Here is a 27,489-nt window from a genome sequence, read left to right as displayed (position 1 = left end):
TAAAAAACAGGGCGGAGGAATCTTATCGACCTGAACCTTATAGAATTGGGAAATTGATGAGCTGAATTTCTTGATTGGATTGTTATAGAAGCAAAAAATATCACTCAGAGAGAGAAAGCAGGGAGATGGAAGGGCAGGAGGATGGTATTTCTCTACAAAGTCAATTTATAATATACTCTCTGTTCCAGTTTATGTGAACCTATTTCCTTTTTGGTCCGTTCCAAAAAGAATGACCCCTTTCTAAATTTGATAACTATTTTGCTTAAACTTACAATTCTACCCTTAATGAGAAGCTTTTATAACCACACAAATACCCTGAGCCTCTTTTTGACTTGTTTAGGACTACAAATTCCAACGGTCTTCATTTTTTCTTAAACTTCGTGCCTAGTCAAACAGGTTAATATAAATTAGAACTAGAACGGAGGGAGTATTGCTCTTCTCGCTCCTCAATTTGGATCCCAGAGCATTGAGAAAATTGGACTTTTTCTAAACAGTAGCCAGCGCGGGAAGCCGCGGGAAGCCACTCTGATAAAAGAGGATTTAGGAAGGGGAGGACAGACTATCAGTTGGTAATTCATGTGACAGGAAGCAGAAGAAGGGGTAAACCATTTGTTGCTGAATCGTCCGACTGCATACATATATGGTGTAGAATATGGAATATTTTGTGAGTTGAATGGATGATGTCATGAATCATTAGAGGTGGAAGCTTAGAAAGAAGAGACAGAGAAAAAGAGTATGATGAGAACAGGCTCCTTTGGCACTCATATGGACCATTCGGAGGAACTGAATTGCTTTTGGAGAGTGGAAATAACCTTGTAGAAGTTAGTGGAACCTCATAGTTCTTTTACACATTTGGAGCATATGTTTAAAAAAGTGTCTATACAGTATGTTCTTAGTGGAGAATACGATTTTTTTTATACTGTTTTCTTTAATAAAATCTTTACCTTATCCCAAAAAAAAAAAGAATACTTTTTTCATGTATAACTCTCTATTCTGATTTATATCTTGCATGTGGGATTTCCTCATCGAATCAGTGAATTTTAGCTTCATAAAGAGAAAATATTGCTATGTATACTGTTGTTTAACCTTCTTAAACCCCTTATTCTATCAACTCAACTATTAAACTAATAAAGCATACACAACAGCAGCCATGAAAGACGAGAAAAAAATGATCGTTATATGCCTTTAGTTTGTATCCCTACAAGCACCTTTCTTGTACATTTACAATTTACGATTTAAATGTGACAATGCACTGGTTCCTCAGGTATGGTATCCCTTATCAAAAACACTTGCTGAAAAAGCTTCTTGGGAATTTGCCAAGGAAAAAGATTTGGATATTGTTGTGGTGAATCCAGGAACTGTAATGGGTCCCATGCTCCCACCAACTCTTAATGCCAGCATGCTCATGATGCTTCGTCTTCTTCAAGGTAACATTGAGTAATGATCTCTACTGCTAGGTTTAACATGTCTCTCTGTACCTAGAATGGGGTAGATTGTCCTTCCCATTTTTATCCTCTTCAATTAAAAGAATCAGTTCATTATTATATTGCCACCTACTGGTCTATTTCTTAAAGCTTTTGATGGGTATTTAGTTATGAAACTTTGTTGGTGGTGTCCTCAACATGACATGCCTTGTCATTTTATTTATGCTTAGGCTGCACCGCTACATATGAAGATTTCTTTATGGGATTAGTCCATGTCAAGGATGTGGCATTAGCTCATATTCTTGTTTATGAAAACAATTCAGCAAAAGGAAGGCACATGTGTGTTGAAGCCATAACTCACTATGGTGACTTTGCCGCTAAGGTTGCAGAGCTTTACCCTGAATATAACGTTCCTCGGTAATACTTTTTAATCTAACCTTGTTTGCCTAGTAAACTTGAATTTTGTGTGATCCTAGAGCTGCAGGCATTCGCTATCCCTTTTCCTTATCCACCCTCCACAAAAGAAATTTTCAAAAGTCCTTCATTAATCTATCTAATCTGCTTTAATAACTGAGACTTTTCTGAATATTAATTTGTTCTTCATTCCTGCTTCACATGTTGTTTCTGAAGTAAATGTACAAACTATACATAATTTCACTTGTTAATTGTGGATTTCCCTTCAAATGAGCTTCCATCTTCGATTTTCTTCGAGGTTGAATACCGTCTGCCATGACTTGCTCTTACTGCTTATTAGTAGTTTTTCCTTCGTTTCTTTTTCAAAAAATACAAACTTTGGGCTATAAAATTAAAAAACACTGGAAAAATCCTCTTTGAGTTTGTGGTAAAAAATTAGTTATTTTGCTCGTCTTGATCAGGTTGCCAAAAGATACTCAACCTGGACTATTAAGGGCCAAGGATGGAGGTAAGAAGTTGATGGATTTGGGACTACAATTTATAGACATGGAGCAAATAATTAGGGACTCTGTTGAGAGTTTGAAGATCAAGGGCTTTATTTCTTAAATGTCCATAGCTGTCCCTGTTCTGTACATGTTCATCAACTCGTACTAGCTGTAATTTGACCTATTTCCTACTGCTGGAACGGATGACGTGATTTGTCATTTCAAGTCATGATCTTGAAATAAAACAACAAAGTCACAAGTTGCAACACCTGTTATGTTCTTAGATATAACAACATTCTAATGACAGTGGCTTCGTGGCTACCTTTTAATTAGTTAGAGGGGCAACGAACTACAAATGATAGTTTTTAAGTGTTAAGTTTCCACTATCCAAACAAAAGTAGTTTACGAGGGTTTTGGTGCACTTTAGGGACATACTCCTGATCCATATTATATTTGTCTTTCAAGGTTCTTGTATATCCTTCAATGAAGACTTTAGATAATCATAAGACAAAAAAGTGATTAATGACTTTTTGTTTTTCAAAATGTCAAATATTTTGAATCTAAGCTTTCTAAATAAATAATAAGGGACATTACCAGTTATGTCATCCCTAAGTAAGTTAATACAAAATTAGCCAATTTGTAAAATATTATCAATATTAGCCAATTAGCCTTTTGTAGTCAAAAAGATATTAAATTTTTTCTTTCTTTTGAGTGGTGTTGTTGGGAAAGATTGAATACAACTTAAGGAGTTTAAATTTTAATTTTGAGATGATTTCGGTAGAGTTTTGAAGTTGTTTGAATTGAAAATACGAAGTAGAAGATGAACATGAAAAAAGATAATATGTGTATTACAATATGTATCATATATGTATCATTTTTGTATCAAACGTATATCACATGTATATCCATGTATACCTGTTGTGAGCACCTAATTTTTGATCATATTTAGATTTTTCACAACTTTTTAGTATGTAAATAATTTTAAGTTTAATTTACATGTTTTAGCTTTTGTTTTACCTTTTTATAGATTTTATTTAAGAAAATTGAAAATGATAAAAAGAGTCACATTTTAGTTATAGGTTTTATTTTCATTTACAAAGAAAGAAAAGTTTCCAAAAAATAATTTATATAGCTTAGTGTAATTTGTAAGTTAGAGGTTTTAATAAATGAACATTGATTAATTAGTATTTGATCTTGCTATTTTAATTTAATAGTATTATATCTTATTTTTTTTAAAAAAAAGGATAAAAAAGAAAATGGTATTTCATGTGTTCCTGTTTCCTTGTAATCACGTGCCCTTCCTCTCATTTTATTTTATTCACATATTCTTTATCCTTTGAACCAATATACTTTGGCCACCTCACATTCTGCATTATTTCCTTCCAATGGACTCGCAGATTCCATTTTGGAGATATATATTTTATCTTTCAGTTTTATTAGGATTTTCTCCATATTTATCATTTCCCCCCACGTACTAATACCCATAATTCACAATTTCACATACACCTGCACTAGTTTGGGTAGGGACCACACGTTTCTCCTTATTCCATATGTAGCTCTATGAGCAAACTAGTGCAGAGCTAATTTATACCCATAATAACTCACACCTTTTTTTTCCTTTCTTGCTCTCCAAAGCTCATAGAGCTACATATATGTAGCTCCTTATTCCTTTCGTCTCCGGTGATCCGGTCGGATTTCATTTGAGGTCTTGTTCGCAGTTTTGTCGGTGTCTAAGTTTCAAAGTCATCGATGAATCAAAGTCCAAATTCACTTTTAAGGTCCATTTCCTCCCCTGTTATTAATATATGACTTTGGTTTGATGAATGTTTGAACAGTAATGTGAGTTCCTCTTGCTTGTGATATTGAGTTTAATCATTTATTTCTCTTACCGGTTTAATTCTGTTTGTAATAGTAAGTTTCTTTTTCCGATTAGAAATCACGTTTCCATTACGTATGAGGTAAAATTGGTTTATAATAAATGATCGAATAATAGCATGACATGTGGAATCAAAGACAGGTAAAAGGTGAGTAATGTAACAATAAATACCGGGAACAACAACTGCAATCGACATTGGGTAAATCCGAAGGGAGCATGTTCAACGAGAACAAATCGAGTATTTGACATCGTATAGCATTCAATGAGAGAATATTCTCTAACATTAATGAGCAACCATTACAGAGAATTTTGTATTCATGACCTGTCGTTACATATTTATTAATGACTTCTTTAATATCATTTAAGTGGGGCTTGATCATAGGATCTTGTTTCCCTAGGTATAACTATAAATAGCAGACTCAACAGCCATTGTAACACACGAAATTCTGGGAGAAACACATGCTATATTTTACTTTCGCTCTCAATTAAACAACTTTATTTTCTCTTTGTCATTGCTTTTATTTTTTTCATGGAGATATTGCGCTCGGAGCTAGGCTTGTCATCTTCTTTAATTTCTATTGCTAAGTCTTATTTTTATCTTATTTCTTTATCGTTTTTGGATCAAATCAGTTCTCTTGTCTATAAACTACGTAACAAATTTAATTGTACCGTTTTGCGGGTAAATAGTTTGGCGCTTACTGTGGGGCTTAGACAATTGTGTAATTGCTTTGATCCTTACGTTTGTTACTAACATGTTTGATTTTTCCCTAGCAAGAAATTAGAAATGGCAGCTAATGATGTCAAAATCACACACAACGTTGAGGGTCACAGAGATTTGCCTCAACATGAAGATTCAATCAGTGACACCTGTAACGAAGGGGATGAAACAACCCCGATTCGTCAAGGGAAATACCTCCGACATGTGCGAGAGCTCAACTCCCGATGACGCAATAGAAGAACATGTCGTGGAAACAGATAAAATCTTAAGAGAACAGCAGAAGGCAATAATGAGTCATCTCTCAAGGCAGGACCAGGTAATGACGAAGTTAAAACAAACGTTATCAGGTACTTCCAATATTACAAACGGAAGGGGCTCGGTTCCTCCTAGTGCTCCTGCAAATCAAACGACTCAAAGAGTCGATAATAACACCCCAAGGAGGGAGGGAGGTTTCGATGGTGCCGGAGGGACCAGTAGTGGATCTGGGAATGACAACGAAAATGACCCCTTCAAAACCGAGCTCATGAGGTCCATAAGGGAAATGAACAAACGGATGGATGAAAATGCGAAGGAGTTTTATGCCCAAATGGATAATATTTCGGGCGCACCACCAGTTCTGAAAGGCCCAGATTCGAAAAATACATGCAATTGCCATTTATGCCGAGTGCAATGCCAGAGTTAATTCTGAATAGCTTCAAGATGCTGGACATACCAAAATACGATGGGACTTCGGATTCACAGGAGCACATCACAACCTACACCATGGCTATGAAAGGGAACAATTTGGCTCAATATGAGATCGAATCGGTCTTATTGAAGAAGTTTGATGAAACCCTTGCAAAGGGGGCTTTGACATGGTAATCATTCTTACTCGAACATTCAATTGACTCTTTTGAAATGCTTGCAGATTCATTTATTAAGGACCATGTCGGGGCAAAAAAGGTCCAAGCCAGAAAGGCAAACATATTCAGGATTGTGCAAGGTGAGTCCAAAATTTGCGAGAATTCATGATCCAATTCTAGAAAGAGAGGATGCTACTACCAACTGTACCAAATGAGTGGGCAGTGGAGGCGTTCATAAAGGGTTTGAATCCGCGAAGCTCTGACGCCTCCCAAAATTTGAAGGAAAGACTGCTCGAATTCCCAACAACCACATGGGCGGATGTCTATAACTGTTATGAGTCAAAAATAAGAATAAAAGACGATCAAATCGGGTTCTCGATGTTAACCAAGGGACGAGACCGAGACAAAAACCAAGACAAGTTTAAAAGTGACTTCGATGCGGATCGACGGTCTTCTAAATGTCATTTATTGCCGCATGAAAGAACCGATGGACGCAACAACAAAGGGTTTTGGTCCTAGGACAGGTTCATTCCCGATATAAGAATCAGCCATGGCCGGACCAACAGGTAATTACAAGGAAAAGAGGTATTGGGGACCCGGGATTCCACATATCCCAGGTTACCACATTATAACTTCAACATCAGCACAATGGAGTTGGTGTCGATGATGAGGAATATCAAAGAAGCGCGATTCCCGAAGCCAATCAGATCCGATCCTAGCTAAAGGGATCCCAACTTGGGGTGTGAATATCATGGGACTCACACCCAAACAATGGGGACTACCGGCATTTACGAGAAGAGGTGGTGACATTGTTTAAGAATGGCCATCTCAGGGAATTTTAAGCGATCAATCCAAAAATAACTACGGCTGAGCCGGGACAATTTGGAGCCTTCAAAAGTGGTAGAAGACTCTCCTCAGCTAACTATCAAAATGATTTTTGGAGGGAAAGAAATCAATGGTGTAACCTTCTTGGCGGCCAAGAAAACGAAGATATCGACGACTCACAAAAGATGATATCACCTTCATGGAGGAAGACGCTGATGGACTCTTTACACATAATGACGCTCTGGTAATCTCTCTTAATGTTTTAGATTTCAAAATTAAGCGTGTTTTGGTTGACCTAGGAAGTCAGCCAACATCATCCAATGAAGAGTGTTGGAGCAAGCAAAGTTGACCGGAAGCATCATACCGGCGACAAAACTCTTAGTTGTGTTCAACTTGACAAGTGTGACAGCCTGAGGTGAGATCCTGCTGTCCATGAACGCTGAGGGGGTAAAACTACCTTATTCGAAGTGGTAGATATGACGTGGGCTACAACGTAACCCTCGAGAGGCCGTGGATACACAAGATGAAGGCTGTGCCCTCAATATATCATCAACTACTGAAATTCCCAATCCCGGAAGGAATCAAAAAGATAAGAGGAGACCAAACAGATAAGGCGTGCCCTAAAGACTCGTTCACCAAACATTGATCAATTGATTGATGCTACGGCCGGGCACGAGTTGATGAGTTTTCTTGATGCTTACTCCGGGTACAATCAAATCAAAATGAACTCGGGGGATCAGGAAAAAACTTCTTTCATAATGAATTTTGGCACATACTATTATAATGTGATACTATTTGGGCTTAAGAACGCCGGAGCCACTTATCAAAGGCTCGTTAACAAAATGTTTCAAGAAACAAATAGGCAAAACAATGGAAGTATATATCTATGACATTTTAGTGAAGTCTTTAGATGCACGAGATCACTTGAAACACCTCCAAGATACCATTAACATTCTAAGAAAATACAACATGAAGCTTAACCCAGAAAAATGTGCGTTCGTGGTTGGTTCCGGTAAGTTCTTGGGGTCGCAAAGAGGGATCGAGGTGATTCCTGATAAAATCAAAACAATCGAAGACATTCAGATCAGCTAAAGAGCGTAAAAAGGTACAATGGTTAACCGGAAGGTTGGCCGCTTTAAGCAAGTTCATCTCAAGATCCTCGGAAAAATATCATCACTTCTTCTCACTTCTGAAAAAGAAGAATAATTTCAAGTGGACTCCCGAATGCTAGCAGGAACTGAAGGATTTTAAAAAGGTACATGTCCAGCCCCCCGTTAATATCAAAATTGGGGCAAGGCGAACAACTACTTATATATCTAGCGGTATCGGAAGTAGTTAAGTGTTGTTTTGGTTCGAGAAGAAGAATGATTTGAACTGGCCCGAGGACTTGGCTCCAAGGTCATCGACATCAAATGTGATTCCCAGTTGGTAATAAACCAAGTGTACGGGATTTTTGACACAAAAGAAGAACACATGCAACAATATGTGTATACGGTTCAAGCATTGCTAGCACGATTCAGGGAATGGTCGATCATACACATTCCGAGAGAAGAAAATGTGGAAGCAGACGCATTGGCTAATTTGGGGTCATCAACGCAGATGAAAAGATCTAACTCCAGTATAATAGTCTAACTTCTGCACTTGGTATTGCACGTGGACAATTACTGTGAGTTCAACTCAACTAACTTAGTCCGGGACTGGAGGAATAAGTTCGTCGAATATATTTGCCATGGAAAATTACTTGAAGACCTGAAGGCATCCCGGGTACTACGAACCAAAGCTGCCCGCTACTGCCTCGTGTATGGGCAATTATATAGAAGATGATACCAAGGACCATTGGCTCGATGCTTGGGAGCCTCAAAGGAGGACTACATGATGAGAGAAGTCCATGAAGGTATTTGCGGGAACCATTCCAATGCAGATTCATTAGGTGTAAAGCTGGTTAAGATAGGTTACTATTGGCCCCGAATGGAGCAGGAAGCAAAGGCATTCGTATAGAAATGCAACAGATGTCAACGCCATGCACAACTGGTGCATCAACCAGCAGAACTCTTGCACTCGATGTTGTTCCCGTGGCCATTCATGAAATGGGGAATGGAAATAGTTGGTTCTCTACCACCGGGACTACTTCTCTAAATGGGTTGAAGCAGGTCCTTACCAAAAGATCGGTGAACGCGAAGTGATGGACTTCATATGGGACCATATAATCAGCTGATTCAGAATACCAAAGGAAATTGCTTGTGACAACGGGCTTTGTAGGCTCAAAAGTCATAAAAGTTTTGGAAGGTTTGAAAATCAAGAGAATTACATCTTCTCTATACCATCCAAGTGCTAATGTACATGAAGAATCAACAAATAAGGTGATTATCCAGAACCTTAAAAAGAAGCTAGAAGCTGCTAAAGGCAAATGGCCTGAAGAGCTACTGGGTGTACTATGGGCATACCGGACAACAATGAAGTCAAGCACGGGAGAAACACCTTTCTCTCTCGTATATGGTGCGGAAGCTCTGGATCCTATCAATACTGACGAAAGATTATTTAACCATTCACAAGTGTTTCAACCAACGAAGCAAGACTTCAAGTGTTCCAATTCACATATTTCACATTAGGAATACAAGGGGGGATAGTATAAGATACGACAACAATGAATGCCACGAAAATCGGGGACTGCTAGAACCGGGAATAATAATGTCTCATCAGAGCCAGGGACTGCATAACCAGCCCCGTAAAAATAAGTTATACAAGTTAGCCACATGTATTGACAGTTTTTTCCTTTAGGAGATGAATGCTCGTGTACTTTTAAAGTTAGAAGGAATAAAATAAAGTCCTTTTTTTAATTTTATTTCTTGTTTAAATGATGAGCTGATTTTATCATTTGAAAGTTAACAAAAACTTCAAATGCTTGTGTCAGAACGAACATGAGACATCCTATTTAAGAGCACCATAAATATAAGATGGACCTCTCTTATGAAACCTTCAAAGTAAAGGGTTGAATCCTGAAGAATTTTTGCCCGGAATTAAAAGCTATCAGATGAAAGCATACCTAAAGCTTTAACTAATTCGACACTGAAGAAATGCATTTTGCACAACACTTAAGCAAAAATATTCTTTATTCATCAAAATGTCAAACTTGGTAAAAAGTTTGACATGATTACAAAGTAAAAAAAGAAGAGAAAAAAGAAACTAAGCATCATTGCCGCTGGAGCTCGAAGAAAGGGAGGGATCTGCATCTCTCCTAATGGAGGAAGGTGGATCAGCCTCCGGTTCTTGGACTTCATCCTCATATTTTTCAATCTCCCCTTCAGTTCTCGAGTACTCAGAATGGTACTCATGGAGTCAGTTGCAGTGGGATGAGGGGCAAGGTGTTCTCGAGCAGACAGCTCCAGTTCTCGGACCTAGGCAATGCAATCATCTATATTAGCAATGCCCACTTTTTCCTCTTCAAGGTCTTCCTCCTTATATGGTATATTGAATAGTCTTCTCAAATACAAGGGAATCCTCTTAGTCCTGGAGCTGTTCCTGAAACTTTTCAATTTTGTCCTGGAGGTCGTCTCTCTTGGATCTCAGGGCACCGAGGTGAGCATCGAGCTCAACATTCGTCGACGAATGGAGCTGGTTTTGGTCCATCGACCTCTTTAGCCTCTCCTCCAGTCGATCCCTCTTCTCCTCGGCAACATTGGCTTCCTCGGTTTTGGAGGTCAGCTCTGCCTTCAAGTTATTTATTTGATCCTCCGAGGCTGACTCACGCTTGGGAGTAGTAATCATAACATCATGTAACCTGACCTACTTAGCCTTCACCTCTTGAAGCTTTTAGTGCAATTGAGCAGCTTCTTGACCATGGGCCATTTTATTTTGCTCACTTTGCTGCAACCGAACATATGTCACAATATCACAAAACCAACAATACCTAAAGTTTTATCAAGATATAATCTCACAACTTAATAACAAAGTGCACAAGGACATATGACAATAACATAAAAGTGCGGACGAGTGTTCAACAATAAAACATGACTATGGCAAAATCAAATTTAGTGATCATGATCTTGTAGTCACAAAGGGATTAAGCATGTTTCATATAGAGAACAACCCCAAATGCGTATAAATAGCCTAAGGCCTAATTCGGTCATAAACCACACATACGCCCGTGTACATACTCGTCAGCTCGTGTATGCGTCGCCTTTCACATAACACAACTAGGAAATTAAGGCCAAATCTTAGGGGTGTATCCCCACACAAGGTTAGGCAAGATACATATCTCAACAAGCTAATTCAATATTGCAAAATTCTTTTCCTTTAAAATTCACCTCCGTCCGACTCAAATCTAGCAAGAAATGACTCAATAACATCAAACAATGCTAAAGAAATCAATTCCAAACAACAAAGGCCCAATCTTTACCTAATTGTCGAAAAGTCAACCCCTGGCTCGTCCGGTCAAAAACTGAGTCGAGGGGTAGATCTATACTATCTATAACCCCACGAATCCAAAAACCAAGTCGAGGGGTAGATCTAGACTATCAATATATAGTAAAAAATTCCCAAATATTCTTTTCAAATTCCATGATTTTTATGTTAAAATCTATATGGAATCAAGTTATAATATCAAAACTAAGTGAAAATCACTTACCCAATAGCTATGTGTGAAAATCCACTTCAAAAACTGACTCCCACCAAGTCTAAGGCTTAAAATGTCATAAAATGAGACTAAATCCCGAAATAACCAGCTATAAACGAGCTGGAGATGTCGCATTTGTGACCTAAGGTTCGAAAATGCGACCAATGGATCACAAATACGAAGACTGCCCAACCCAAAGAATGTCGCAATTGCGATCAAGAACTTCACAAATGCGAAGTTCCACTGCTCCCATCCCCCATCGCAAATGCGATGAAGACTTCGCAAAAGTGAAGTCCCAACTTCCTAGTCAACTATCACAAATGCGACCAACTCCTCACATTTGTGAGGTCCCCCAGGAAGCCCCTGCTTCGCAAATGAGATAAGGCCACCGCAAGTGCGAGCAGACCTTTGCAAATACGAGTTTGACAGTACCAGAAAACTAAGGCAAGCCCGTAACACTCTGAAACACGTCCGAAACTCACCCGAGCCCTCGGGGATCCACACCAAATATCCACACAAGTCTAGAAACCTCATATGAATTTGCCCGCGAGCTCAAAACACCAAAATAATGTATAAACCCATGAATCAAACATCGAAATGCATCATGCAAAATATAAAATTCAAGAACAACTAAAATCACTACCAAGCGTCCAATTTCTACTAAATCAACTCGGAATGACACCAAACTTTACACACAAGTTCCAAGTAACAAAACGAACTTATTTCAAGTCCCGAAGACCAAAGTCTATATTTGATATCCACAAAGTCAACCCGTATTCAAACTTGTGAAATTTCTAAACCTTTAAATTATCAACCTTCGATAAGAAGAGCCAAATTGTCCTAGGAACCTCAGAATTCAAATCCGAGGAGACGCTTAAGTCTAAGATCACCATACGAACCTATTGGAACCATCAAAATACCATTCTAGGATCATTTTCATAAAAGTCAAACCTTGGTCAATCCTCACAACTTAAGCTTCCATACTAGGAACTAGGTGTTCCAATTCAATCCAAAACCTCCCCGAACAAAACCAACCAACCCACAAGTTAAATAATAACAAATACACATACGAGAATTTCAAAAGGAAAAACGGGACTTAAATACACAAAACGACCGGCCGAATTATTACACTCTGGCCAAAAGATTAATGATGAAAAGAGCTATTTTCTATTGTCTATTTTTTTTGCATCTTAGATCATAAAAACTAAAGCAATTACTAGTTACAAATGCGATAAATTTCATATTAAATACTTAGGATGTCCACTATATATAAGGAGGAAGAAGATCTCTACTTTCAATGATCTGGTCACCAAAATCATTAGAAGGATAACATGTTGGTATGGTAAGTTATTATATGTGGGAGAGAGCCATATTGATCATGCGTGTCTTGTAGTCTCAATCTTTGAATTTTCTAGCTGCAACAGAACCTCCTAAGACTACTTTCAAGCAAATTGAGAGACAACTTGCTAGATTTTTGTGGATTAAAAATATCATTGGAGTTCATGGGCTTATATGTGCTTCCTAACATTGTAAGTTGGGCCATGCTTGAGATAAATGGAGGATATTAGAAATGATTTGGCTATTAAAAAGTGGCAGAGATTTAGTGATTGTCATAGATTGTGGGCTGATTTTCTTAAAGCTAAGTATTGCAGATTAGCTCACCATATTGATAAGAAATGAAGGACTAGACAGTCACATGGCTGGAAAATTTTTGTTCCAGCTAAAGAAAAAGTAAATGAGGTGAGGTTCTTTCTATTTAGAAATAAAGTGGACCTATTTGGATATATAGAGATAAGAGTTAAGAGAAACATATCTAAGAGAACTATTCAAAATATAGCAAAGGAATGGAATGTATGCTGCAACTACCCTAATGCTGGTAGGATTCAGGTCTTATGGAAAGGCCACCCAAATGTGTAGGTTCTAAATATCAAAGAGCAATTTATTTATTGCCTAGTAGAGGATAACCCATTCTATGTTTGTCCTAGAATGGTGTATGCAAATAATGAACTCCAGCTAAGGCACATACTGTGGAGAGAACTTATTCAACAAAAAATCTCAAGTGCAGACTCCTTGGTTGTTGTGTGGAGACTTCAACAATGTCTTAACATCTAAGGATAAAATTTGTTTACCTATGACTCAACAAGAAATTCAAGGGTTCCAATGACTGCTTGATACCCTCTAGTTAACTTCTCTATGATGTAGGGAATGATACTTCACTTGGTATAATAAGTAGGACACCGACAATAGAGTGTATAATAAGATAGATTGAGCCTTGAGAAATTTTCAATGGATACAACAATATGGGCATATTGAGGCAAATTTCCTCAACCCACAAATCATTCTCCTTTTTTCCTATAATGCTGCCAGAAAATTCAGTTGTATCCAAGGCCTTTCAAATTCTTTACCAATATTACAGAGCATCCTAGGTTTAATGACCTTATAAGAACAGTGTGACAATAAAGACACACGGGAGATTTGTAATAAAGCAACCGATCGTTTTGAGTTCTTGAATTCCATTTTCCTATTTGAGACTTCTCGTAAATTTATTTAGGGTTTTATGACTTGTCAAGTATAGTTGGTTTAGATCCTGAGAAGTACGAGAGTAATTTGGAACACTTAGATCCTAAACTAGGGGCTTAAAGTTTAAGAGAGTTGACCAAGTTAATATTTTGGATTAACAAGCTTGAATTGGTGATTTGAAGGCTCCGATAGGTTTGTATGATATTTTGGACTTGTATGTATGTTCGATTGAGCACCCAAGGGGTTCGAGCGTGATTGAGACATATTTTGTGAACATTGAAATTTAAAGAACTTAGGATAATTCATGATTTGTTTTGGACCTTAATTCTTAGATGTGATATTTTCATATATGATTTGAGCCCTTGGGAAAGTTTGTGTAAGGTATATGAACTAGTCGGGGTGGTTTGAAGGGATGTTAAGGGGCTCGGGTGAGTTCTTAGGGTGTTCTAGGGAGTTTGAAACGAGATTGTAGAAAAATTGTAGCAGAGAATAACAAGTGTGGCGCACCTACTCTCGCACATAGGCCAAGCACGGTAGTAGGCATACTACACCTACTGTCGCAAATGATGGTGGTGCACTCATTGTGGCACCAGATCAATTTTGTAGTTTTGCATAAATAGTCCAATTTCGTGCATAGACTTTGTTTTATCATTTTGTGAGCTACACATTACGAATTTGGGAGAATTTATGAAGGAAATTTCATCTAAATAGCTGGGGTAAGAAATCCTAATCTAAATCTATAGTTATTACTTGGATCTATTATTGATTTTGTCTTTTAAATCAAGGAATCTAAAAGTGCAAAAGAGGATTTTCACTTAAAAATTAAGAAAGTATATTTTGAGGGTTTGAACATCAATTAGGACTCGAATTTAAAAATTAATTATATATTTGGACTCGTGAGGTTATGGATCACGAAATTCGACTTTGCTCTTGGGTTTTGACCATGTGGGCATGAGATTGAATTTTATTTACTTTTGAGATTTTATTAAAGATCAAATCTTTATCATTTGGAGTTTATTTTTATAGCTTTATTTGACGTCGTTGAGTATTTTTCACCTAGATTTTGATCATTTGGAGGTCGAGGATAGAGGAAAAGGCATTTGAAAGGTTGAAGCCTAATCTAGAGAAGGTAAGTATCCTAACTACCTTGACTAAGGAAATCATTCCTAAAATGGACTTATGTGCTACATGCTACGTGTTTAGGGGTAACGTATATGCGAGGTGACGAGCATATATACGGATACCAAAGTTATACCATATTTGAGGTAGATTTTAGGCTTCTATATGTCTTATTTTGATATATGTTCTACTTGTAACATGCCATATCTTTTTGTATGACTACTCGAGTATCCTTATTCATGCTATAAATAATGTCTAGGGTTTTGACTTGTTTATAATTATGATGAAATATTTTGTATGTTGGATAACGTATTATAGCGGTAGTTGTAACGATCCGACTGGTCGTTTTGCTTTATAGATTCTCGTTTCCCTATTTAAGACTTTGTGGTTTTACTATTTTATGACTTACAGGAATAGTTGATTTGTCTTTGAAAGGGTTTGGGTTGAATTCGGAATATTTAGTTCCATAATAGTGGCCTAAGATGGCCAAGTTAGACTTGAGACAATACTTTTAGTACATGACATCGGAATCAAGTTTTGAAGGTACTGATAGGTTCATATGTTGATTTTTGGACTTGGACATATATTCGGATTGAGTTTTGAGTGGGCCGGGAGCATTTCGACGCTTATTGTTGAAAATTGGCATTTTGATGGTTTTAGAATTTCTTAAGTTTGGCTTGATGTGGATTTTGGTGTTATCGATGTCCATTTGGGATTCCAAACCTTGGAATAGGTTCATATTGTGATTATGACTTGTGCATAAAATTTGCCATCATTTTGAGTTGTCTAAGTATGTTTCGACGCATTCGAAGTTGGATGAAATTAATTTGAATCTTAGAAGTTGATTAATGAGGTTTTGAGGCGTGATCTTGATTTAAGTGTTGTTTTATGTATTCTAAGGCTTCGAGTAAATCCGCTATATGTTTATGGACTTATTGGTGCATTTGGAATGGGTCCCAGGTGGCTCAGGTGTGTTTTGGACCACCCAGAGCATATTTGAACTAGGCTAAAAACTGCTAGTGTGCTTCGCGATCGCGAAGAAGGTGATTTGGAGAGGAATCTAATTGCCCTTTGCGAACGCGAAGAAGGGTCCGCGATCGCGAAGGTGGAACTGGCAGTACTTCACGAACGTAGAAGCCCATCCACGATCGTGTGGGGGAAATGGAGTAGCTAGGCAAGGAGGCCTTTGGTCTACGTGAACGCGACCTGGGGATCACGAACGGGGAAGGTTGGGAAGTGATTCATCATGAACACGACCTCCAGGTCACAAACGTGAAGAGGATTTTTGGCAGTGGCAGGAATTGGACTTCATGATCGCAAGACATTTTTCGAGATCGCGGAGAAGGAATCACTTGGCAGAATTGAATTTATTACGGGACTTAGTATCATTTCTCTCATTTTTCACTTGTTCTTGGGTGAATTTGAGAGAATTTTATGGGGGATTTTATCAACATCACGAGTTTCGGTTTACTCGGCATCATTTGAAAAGTTCTAGTGAGGTTATAGAGCCGGATTGAGGACTTGGGAGCGAGGTAGGTCTCTTGACTAACCTTGTAAAAGGGAAATCCCTTTAGGTGTATTAACTATTGTTTGCTACTTGTTGTGGGGAGCTATGTACGCACGAGGTGATGAGAGTCCGTATATAGCTATATTCATGTTATGATCGAGTAGACTTAGATTCACATTGCCTTAGTTGTGCTATTTGGATTTATCATATGTATTGATTTCCTTGATTATGACTGAGATTGAGGATTAGAATAAAGATACTGAATTAGCCTAGTACTTTCGAAAATTGGGAAATATTTGATGAACTATGGATCCGTGTCTTCTCGACTCGCATGTAATTTCATGAGCGAGGTAAATTTCTCTACTCATGGGATTAAGCCATTCACCTCGACAGTGTTTTAAATTGCTCATATGGGATCAGGTCATTCGCCTCGGCAGTACGGTAACACTATTCTTATGGGATCGGACCGTTAACATCGGCAGTATTGAGTATCACTATTCCTATGGGATCGGGCCGTTCGCCTCAATATATTCGTGTCATAATACTTGAGACTGAATTTGGTTCGATAGTAGTTGAGTTAGTGCCTTCAAGTCAAGTTATGACATGTTTAGTAATTTAATATAGACTCATGTAGGGAATTACTATAAATGTTTTTATCTATTTTTTGCTACTTATTGTACATCCTCCATGTCTACTTTATGTATTTCTATTATTGTTTGACCACTAGTAAGTGTCAAGTCGACTCTTCGTCACCACTTCTTTGAGGTTAGACTAGATACTTACTAGGTACACGTTGTTTTACATACTCACACTACACTTCTGCATTTAATGTGGAGGTACTGAGACAGTTACTACCACTGGTCACATGGGCGCATAGCCGCACTTCCACAGAGACTTGGGGGTGAGCTGCTTGCCTTGCTTCGATCTGCAGCACCAGAGTCTCCCTCTACCTTGTTTACTATTTTTGTCTATTATACTTTATATAGTAGTTGTATTAGTTTTGTATAAATCTTTAGATTGCTCATGCACTTGTGGCACTAGGTTTTGTAGGCTTCTAGCATTTATGTTCCGTGGTAGTTATTATTACCATGAATATGGTTTATGTATTTTTCTTGCTTGATATTTTTGAGAAAGAAGTTTGTATGGTTGCATGAGATCTTACCTAATTCGGTGCTGTAAAAGGTAACTTCTGTTTTGTTAAAGTTAAAAAGGGATAATTAAATTGGAGGTTCACGTGTGGGCTTGCCTAATGGTGGCGTGAGGCGCCATCGCGACCTATTATAGGTTTTGGGTCTTTACAGCTTGGTATCAGAGCTTTAGGTTCACATAGGTTTCACGAGTCATGATGATGCCTAGTAGAGTCTTACGGATTGGTGCAGAAACGTCCGTACTTATATTTGAGAGGCTATAAGGTGTTAGGAAATCTCTCTTTCTTCATATCCTATCATGCATTTGATATTGTGGTGAGTATCTTTGTATTTGTGAGAACGCTCATAGTAGATGTACTAGGCGGTAGAGGAGATGCTTCCCCCATTGCTAGAGGTCGAGGTCAGGGAGGGCTCTAACTCCTGTTAGAGGACGAGGGCATCCCAGAGTTGATTTTGTTGTACCTCTAGTGGATCCAGTGGAGGATCCTATTATTGAGGAACATGATGAGGTTCCTACAACTGAGTCAGCCCTAGTAGATTTCATGACTGCGGGATTTCAGGAGGTCATGGGCCGTATATTGCGGTTCATGGACTCTATGACACAGACTGATTTATTTCCAACGGACCCAGCCACATCCTAGGCGGGAGAGGGGAGCATAGACCCCTACCTCTCAGGTTCCAGGGCACGTTGCTGCCATTTATTAGACCCCATGTGCACTACCTATGGATAGGGTCCAGCCAGTTGAAGTGGCTATGCCAGAGCCTGTGCCAGTCGCGACTGTTGAGAAGTAGAAGTGGTTGGACAGATGGACTAGGCTACGCCCCCTAACGTTAGGGGGTGAGTGGTCAGAGAACATACAGTATTTCATTGATCGGTGGAAGGATAAGCTACATAACATGGGGATATTGGAGTCCAACGGGGTGGGCTTCACCACCTTTCATCTTGAGGGCAAGGGCCGCAGATGGCGGGAGGCTTACCTTCTTAGCAAGCCAACAGGTTCACCTCCCTTGACTTGGGATCAATTCACACATCTGTTCTTGGAGAAGTACATACCACCTTTAGAGAGAGAGGAGATATGGGGTCAGTTTGAGTGACTCTGTCAGGGTCATATGTTTGTGACTGACTACGAGGCGAGATTCATTGACTTGTCCCAACATGCAACTATCATACTCCCCATAGACACAAAGAGGGTGCGGAGGTTCATTGCTGATCTGTACCCTAAGAACTAGGTTTCTATGGCTCGTGAGGCAAAGATGGGGACTCCCTTTCATCAGGTTGTGGATATAGCTCGGAGGATTGAGCATATCTGCAACTGCAATAGAGAGTTTGCGCCGAGGGATAACTGACCCCGACAGTTTGGTGGGTTCAGTTGTACCCCACCTGGGGCCAGAGGTCAGTTTGTTAGGGGCCAGCCTAGCAGGCCCATGCATTCAGCACCATCACCTATTTAGAGTGCTCTAGCACAACCCTACTTCAGTGGTTTTCCAGAGAGTACTTACCATCTGCTGACTATTCAGGGCTCCTCCAGTGGGTATTAGGACCATCAGGGTCAGACTTCAGGTCAGCAGTCCACTACTCCCAAGGGTTGTTTTGAGTGCGGGGAGTTTGGCCACGTGAAGAGGTTTTATGTTCGGGGAAAATCCATGCAGCTGGATCATCTGCCCATGATTACTGCACCAACTACCACACCGGCCGGCCGGCTAGAGGCAGAGGGCAGGTGGGTAAGGGTTTCCCTAGAGGTGGATGCTGGTCAAGTGGTGCTTTGGCTAGATTTAATACTTTCCCAAGCCAGGCCAGAGGCATCTGGCTCTGATGCAGTGATCATAGGTACTATTTCTGTCTGCGATAGGGATGCCTCCGTATTATTTGATCCATGGTCTACTTATTCCTATGTTTATTCTCTATTTTCTCCATATCTAGATGTATCTCGCGAGTCCTTGGGTGTTCTTATATATGTGTCCATGCTAGTGGGTGATTCTGTTATTGTGGATCGCGTCTACCAGTCCTATGTGGTGACTTTCTGTGGTTTTGAGACTAGAGTGGATCTTCTATTACTCGAGATAGTTGATTTTGAGGTGCCATTTTTTATTCCCATGCCAAGACTGTTACCTTGGCGATGCCTGAGTTGCCTTGATTAATGTAGAGGGGTTCGTCTGTGTTGATTTGGTGCCAGCCACCCAGCCTATCTCTACTTCAACTTACCGCATGGCTAAAAAGGGTTGAGGGAGTTAAAGGAGTAGCTTCAATAGTTGCTTGAGAAGGGGTTATCAGGCAAGTGTTTCGAACACACCACTGTTATTTGTGAAGAAGAAGGATAAGAGTATGCAGATGTGCATTGATTACCACCCGTTGAACAAAGTCACCATAAAAAAATAAGTACCTACTTCCACGTATTGATAATGTTTGACCAGTTCCAATGTGTCAGGGTGTTCTCTAAGATCTCCTTGAGATCTGGGTATCATCAGCTGAAGATTCGTGCTTCAAATGTTTTGAAGACGGCTTTTTGGACTAGGTATGGGCACTACGAGTTTTAACTGATGTCCTTCGACTTGACTAACGCCTTGATGGCATTTATGGATTTGATGAATCAGGTGTTCAGGACATATCTTGACTCATTTGTCATTGTCTTCATTGATGACATATTGATCTACTCGCATAGTATAAAGGAGCACGAGTAACATTCAAGGTTAGTGCTTCAGACATTGCGGGAACAGAAGCTACATACTAAATTCTCCACGTGCGAGTTCTGGTTAGACTCCGTTGCTTTCTTGGGGCATGGTGTATCAGGTGAGGGTATTAAGGTGGATCCTAGGAAGGTCGAGGCAGTTCAGAGTTGGCCTTGTCCTACCACAGTGATCGAGATCAAGAGTTCCTTGGGGTTAGCAAGTTATTATCATCGGTTTATGGAGGGCTTATCGTCTATTGCAACACTTTTGAATAGATTAACCCATAAGGGTGCTCCGTTCAGATTGTCCGATGATTGCAAGGAAATTTTTCAGAAGCTCAAGACCGCTTTGACTATAACGCTGGTGTTAGTGTTGCCTTCCGATTCAGGGATGTATACTATGTATTGTGATGCTTCACACGTTGGCCTGGGTTGTGTATTGATGTAGGAGGGGCGAGTTATTGAATATGCTTCACGTCAGCTGAAGCCCCATAAGAAGAATTACCCGATACATGATTTGAAGTTTGCCGCGATAGTTCATGCTCTCAAGATCTGGAAACATTCTCTTTATGGGGTGTTCTGTGAGGTTTACAATGATTATCGCAATTTGTAGCATTTGTTTAGGCATATGGATTTTAATTTGAGATAGCGCAAATGGCTTGAGTTATTGAAGGATTACGATATCATTATCCTTTATCATCCGGGCAAGATGAATGTGGTTGCGGATGCCCTGAGGAGAAAGGCTGAGAGTATGGTTAGTTTGGCATTCATTTCAGTAGAGGAGAGGCCATTGGCCTTGGACATTCAGTCCTTAGCTAATAGACTTGTGAGGTTGGATATTTTAGAGCCCAACCGAGTTCTTGCATGTGTTGTGGCTCAGTCTTCTTTATTCAAGCGGATTAAGGATCACCAGTATGATGATCCACACTTGCTGGTCCTTAGGAAGACGATGCTACGGGGTGATGCCAAGAAGGTTACTATCAGTGATGATGGTGTTTTGCGACTCTAGGGTTGCTTATATGTTCCTAATATTGATGGTCTAGGGGAGACAAATTTAGAAGAGGCACATAGTTCGCAGTATTCTATTCATTCAGGTGCTACAAAGATGTAATGTGACCTGAGGGAGCATTACTGGTGGCATCGGATGAAGAAGGACATCGTATGCGGCGAGATGTCTAAATTGCCTACAGGTCAAGTATGAGCACCAGAGGCCAGACGGCCTACTTCAGCAGATGGTTATACCGGAGTGGAAGTGAGAGCACATCACAATGGATTTTATAGTTGGGTTGTCGTGGACGTTGAGGAAGTTCGATTCTATTTGGGTCATTGTCGACACACTGAGCAGGTCCGCAAACTTTATTCTGGTGGTGACTACGTACTCTTCGGAGAGGTTGGCCCAGATTTATATTCGGGAGATTGTCCGACTGCATGGTGTACCTATTTCTATCATTTTAGATAGAGTCCCTTAGTTTACTTCACACTTCTGGAGAGCAGTACAGAGTTAGTTAGGTAAGCGGTTAGAGCTCAGCACAACTTTTCATTCACAGGCCAACAGGCAGTCAGAGTGGACGGTTCAGATTCTAGAGGATATGATTAGAGAATGTTTTATTGACTTCGGAGGGTAGGGGGATAGATTCTTACCCTTGGCTGAGTTTGCTTATAACAACAGTAATCATTCTAACATTTAGATGGCTCTATTAGAGGCTTTATATGGTCCGTGATGTCGTCCCCCCATCGGTTGGTTTGAGCCCAACGAGGCTAGGTTATATGGTACTTACTTGGTAAAGGATGCCTTGGATAAGGTAAAGTTTATTTAGGAGTGACTTCACATAGCACAGTCCGGACAGAAGAGCTACACATATCAGAAAGCGTGTGATTTATCATTTATGGTGGGCGAGAAAGTTCTCTTGAAGGTCTCGCCAATGAAGGGTATCATGAGGTTCGGAAAGAAAGGCAAGTTGAGTATGAGGTTTATTGGCCCATTTGAGGTGTTAAAGCGAGTTGGGGAGGTTGCTTATGAGCTTGCTTGCCTCCCAGTCTATCGGGAGTTCAACGGATCTTCAATGTGTCTATGCTCCGGAAGTACCATGCCGACAGGCCGCATGTGTTAGATTATGACACATTTCAGCAGGATGAGAGCTTGGGCTACGAGGAGGAGCTAGTTGCCATTGTTTACAAGCAGGTTTGCCAGTTGAGGTCTAAGAAGATTTCTGCAGTGAACGTCCAGTAAAGGGTTCATCCAATCAAGGAGACGAATTGGGAGGCCGAGGAGGACATATAGAGCAAATATCCACACTTATTCAGCACTCCAAGTATGATTCTAGACCCGTATGAAGATGAACATTTGTTTAAGAGGTGGAGGATGTAACGATTCGACATGTCCTTTTTTGCTTTATAAATCCCCATTTCCCTTTTTAAGACTTCCCATATGTGTTTTTTACTATTTTATAACTTGCGGGGATGGTTGGTTTGGCTTTGGAAGTGTTCGGGTTGAATTCGGAACACTTAGTTCCATAATAGTGGCCTAAGGTGGCTAAGTTTACCCTGAGTCAACACTTTTAGTAGATAACCTCGGTATTGATATTTGAAGGCTCCATTAGGTTTGTATGATGATTTTGTACTTGGGAATATGTTCAAATTGAGTTTCGGGTAGGCCGGGAGAATTTCGGCGCTTATTATTGAAAGTTAGCATTTTGAAGGTTTTAGAATTTTTTAAGTTTTACTTGATGTGGATTTTGATGTTATCAATGTCTGTTTGGAATTCTGAATATTAGAATAGGTTCGTATTATGATTTATGACTTATGCGTAAAATTTGGCATCATTCCGAGTTGTCTAAGTATGTTTTGACGCGTTCGAAGTTGGATGAAATTAGTTTGAAACTTAGAAGTTGATTAATGAGGTTTTGAGGCGCGATTCTTGATTTTGGTGTTGTTTTATGTGTTCCGAGGTTTCTATTAAGTCCGTAATATGTTTATGGACTTGTTGGTGCATTTGGATAGGGTCCTGGGTGGCTCAGGTGTGTTTCAGACCACCCGGAACATGTTTGAACTAGGCTGAAAACTGCTGGTGTGCTTCGCGATCGCGAAGATAATCCCGCGATGCAAAGAAGGGTATTTGGAGGGGCAGATGATTGCTCTTTGTTAACGCGAAGAAGGGTCCGCGATCACAAAGGTGGACCTGGCAGTGTTTCACAAATGCGGAGTCCCATCCACGATCGCGTATGGGAAATAAAGCAGCTGGGCAAGGAGGCTTTTGGCCTACGTGAATGTGACCTAGGGATCAGGAACGTGGAAGGTTGGATAGTGATTCATCCCCAACGCGACTCCAGCTCGCGAACACGAAAAGGATTTTTGGCAGTGGCGAGAATTGGCCTTCGCGATCACGAAGAAGGAATCACTGAGAAGACTTGAATTTATTATGGGACTTAGTCTCTTTTATCTCATTTTCACTTGGTCTTGGGTAAATTTGAGAGCATTTTATGGGGGATTTTCATCAACATCACTGGTGTCAAGTTGCTTGGCGTTATTTGAGGAGTTTTAGTGAGGTTAAAGAGCCGGATTGAGGGCTTGGGTGCGAGGTAAGTCTCTTGCCTAACCTTGTAAGAAGAAATTTATCCCCTTAGGTGTATTAAATGTTGTGTGATACTCATTGTGTGGAGCTATGTACGCATAAGGTGACGAGAGTCCGTACATAGCTATATTCATATTATATCCGGGTAGACTTAGATTCACATCATGCCTTAGCTGTGCTATTTGTATTTATCATGTGTATTGATTTCCTTAATTATGACTGAGATTGAGGATTTGAATAAAGATACTGATTTAGCCTCTTACTTTGGAAAATTGGGAAATATTTTATGAATTATGGATTCGTGTCTTCTCGACTCACATGTATTTTCGCGAGCGAGGTAATTTTCTCTACTCTTATGGGATTGGGTCATTCGCCTCTGCAATGTTTTAAATTACGGATCAGGCCTTTTTGCCTTGGTAGTAATGAGTATCACTATTAATATGGGATCGGGCTGTTCGGCTCTGCAGATTCATGCTTAATACTTGAGACTGGATTTGGTTCGGTAATAGTTGAGTTAGCACCTTCAAGGCCGGTTATGACATGTTTAGTGATTTGGTATAAACTCATGTTGTGAATTACTATAAATGTATGTTTCGTTGCTACTTGTTGTACATCCTCCATGCCTATTTTATGTATTTCTATTACTCTTTGACCACTAGTAAGTGTCAAGTCGACCCCTCGTCACTACTTCTTCGAGGTTAGACTAGATACTTACTGGGTACGAATTATTTTACGTACTCACACTATACTTTTGTACTGAATGTTCAGGTACTGAGACATGTACTATCAATGGTCATACGGGCGCGTAGCTGCATTTCCACAGAGACTTAGTGGTGAGCTGCTTGCCTTGCTTCGATCTGCAGCAGCGGAGCCTCCCTCTACTTTGTTTATTATTTCTGTCTATTATACTTCAGACAATAGTTGTATTAGTTTTGTATAAATCTCTAGATTGCTCATACACTTGTGGCACCGAGTTTTGGGGGCTTCTAGCATTTATGTACTGTGGTACTTATTATTACTATCACTATGTTTTATATATTTATCATGCTTGATACTTTTGAGAAATAAGTTTCGGTGTTTTAAAAGAAAACTTCTATTTTTTTTAAAGTTAAAAAGGGATAATTAAATTGGAGGTTCACGTGTGGGCTCGCCAAACGATGGCGTTGGACGCCATCGCGACCTATTATAGTTTTTGGTCGTGGCAGTAGTCATACTTTGTTTACATGCATACATCTCTACATGTTTATCTCTATATTTATATTCATCATACATGCTTATCTCTTGTTTATATGCATACAACCCTACATTATGGTTCTCTGATATGGACTGAGGTGGGCACGACGGAACATTTTGTAGTTATGATTATGATACGATGGTTCATTCATGAGATTGATGATTAATTACGGAGCTATAATGCTCGGGCGCATGAATTTGGATCCATCCCTCCAGTGTATGTGATCACCCATTTTACCTTGAACCGTGTGTGCGTAGTGTTATTGGACATTGAGGAGGTGTGGGTTACTAGGGAGGCATCAAATTAAGGTAAAGTTTGACTTTTTATCATGCATTAATATTCTAGACTCATGTAGAAATATTTATTCACATACATACCGTTGCATATCATCTTTACGTATAGATTCGATGTTTTGATTATGATTTTGATCATTTTATCTAAAAGGCACATTTAGTATCTGCTTCCTTGACTGTACACCTTATTATTTATATTAGTTATTGCTAAGTTGTTTCTCTATTTCCTGTACATGCTTATGAATTGAGCAGGTTATAAAAAGTGAGTATCTTATGTCAAAACCTCGCCATTATTTCGTTGGAGTTAGACTTGATAATTACTAAGTATACATTATCTTTTGTTCTTTTTTTAAAGCAATCCACTAGGCAGTGCCTAATTCTGTTGTTTATATATATATATATATATATATATATATATATATATATATATATATAAATTAAAAAACAAAGTGTCATTAAATCCTAAGAGATGAAGGAAATAAAATTTGCAACCTACATATAATCTATTATCAAAGTTGAGTGAGATACTCAACAATGATAGCACATGAAGTCTAATGTAGTATTTATAACTTAAAACTAGCCCTTGAAGCTCATTGCATTTAGTGTCCAGGTGAATATTCTGCTTCTTGCACAAATAGCCTCTAACAATGATGATCTCTACCCATTTCCGCTTCTTGCACACGTAGCCACCTCGTTTGCACGTATAACCAAATCGATTTTGTTCAATAGTAGCCACTGCCCAGAATATGGTAGTTTGAGTTACCCTCTTTTGATATTGTATCATCATTTGCATTGTGCTTCCATTCCAGCTCCATATGAAGATGTTCCAGCAGTTCATGCATATATAAGAATTACAAGAGGTTCGCAAAATGCTAAGCAATTGCACTGTCCTAAGAAGTACGAGGGCACTATTTTTAATCTCATTTTCGCATGGCCTCCCTTGATTATCACTTGATTCCATTACATGAATCCCTACCTAAATTGTCCAATTACCTTGTTGCATCAAGGTTTTAACCCATTGTGTTTCCAAAGTGCCCGAAAAATGTTGCCAAAGTAGCCATAAAAAAGCATGCTGCCCATCATTGCCTAGCGCGGTAAAATGTGTGCCAAAGACTGTGCGTCGCTAGGTTCCTCACGAGAAGGAGACTATGCATCGCCAGGTCCCAGCGAGAAGGATATGACATCTTCCTTGCATCGACTGGTTAATAATCTCGATGTTGATCCAGCTGGGCGTGGTCTACAACAATGGAAATCATTGTGCGTCGCCAGGTCTCTAGCGAGATAGAGCTGGCAAAATCCTTGGTGTCGCATGGGTGTTGATCTCGCTACTGGTCGAGCTGGGCTAGGTCTATAGTGTGGTGGGGAGCTCGCTAAGCCTGCTGATGTAGCTCACGTTTGTTGTTGCACCACAAAGACCAATGCCTAGGACATTAGGTCACATAGCCAGGCTTGTTTCATGTTATGAATGTTCATTTACCTCCTTAATTCCATGATTTTGCATCCCATCTTTCCTCCTTCAAGGGAATGAGCACATAGTGCTAATACTACCCATAGAAGTCGTAATAAATGGCAAGGCATGAGTACAATATCGTCTCCTGCAAAAAAGAACACAAGGTTAGTAGAAAAAATGATCATCATATTCTCTTCCCAAAGGATTTGAATATGATGATCCAGTGATGTCTCCCATACCCTACTAGTCCTTTCCTCCTTCCTTCTTAGTTCATTGCTACCTTCACAAATCATACACTCACACTTCATGATTGCTCTATTCATATCAATTAAAATTTGGCTTAGCAGTCCTTACCTTAACATAATGTATTTGAAGCTTGTCATTGTTTAATATTTTCCTACCTTCTGATTCCAATTCCCAGAATGATTGCACCTGAATCATATATTCGTGATCCAATGTCAAGTTAGTTAAGTGATCTGCTAACTTAACAACCAACCAAAAGCATGGGAGAAAAAAAGATAAACGAAGACAACAAAAAGGGACACTTCCCTATACTAAGTGACACCAAAGTACTCTTTAAGCGGATTTGAAAGCATCAGATTGAATTAGACAGAAGGTTCACCCTCACCTAGTTTCCCCCATTCCGAAAACATTTGTTATGTCAATGACACCACATGTATATTAAATAAATGGAATTGGGATATGAATGTAATATAATGAAATAGAGACACTTTGAGGTTCTCTCTGAAATGGGGCATGTAAGGAAGACACTATTAAAAAGTTTC

At 39.4% G+C, this 27,489-nt stretch overlaps 1 protein-coding gene and 1 long non-coding RNA gene across 2 annotated transcripts in view; both read left to right on the top strand.

The window, feature by feature from the left end:
- LOC142161590 (cinnamoyl-CoA reductase 1-like) overlaps positions 1-2,591 on the top strand; it is a 28,538-nt gene extending 25,947 nt beyond the window's left edge. The window contains exons 4-6 of the mRNA XM_075222891.1: positions 1,265-1,427; positions 1,655-1,841; positions 2,300-2,591. Coding sequence (XP_075078992.1) covers positions 1,265-1,427; positions 1,655-1,841; positions 2,300-2,444 — 495 coding nt within the window. The 3' untranslated portion in view covers positions 2,445-2,591. The remainder of the gene's footprint in view (positions 1-1,264; positions 1,428-1,654; positions 1,842-2,299) is intronic.
- Positions 2,592-3,824: 1,233 nt separating this feature from the next.
- LOC107797440 (uncharacterized) lies at positions 3,825-24,763 on the top strand. The gene is made up of 3 exons (XR_001650692.2): positions 3,825-4,101; positions 14,777-14,845; positions 24,496-24,763. It is a non-coding gene; the product is annotated as an uncharacterized LOC107797440 (long non-coding RNA).
- The last annotated feature ends 2,726 nt before the right edge of the window (positions 24,764-27,489 follow it).

This window comes from Nicotiana tabacum, chromosome 10 (genome assembly GCF_000715075.1).
Source record: "Nicotiana tabacum cultivar K326 chromosome 10, ASM71507v2, whole genome shotgun sequence".
Taxonomy (NCBI): domain Eukaryota; kingdom Viridiplantae; phylum Streptophyta; class Magnoliopsida; order Solanales; family Solanaceae; genus Nicotiana; species Nicotiana tabacum.
This window is presented reverse-complemented; position numbering and strand designations above follow the sequence as displayed.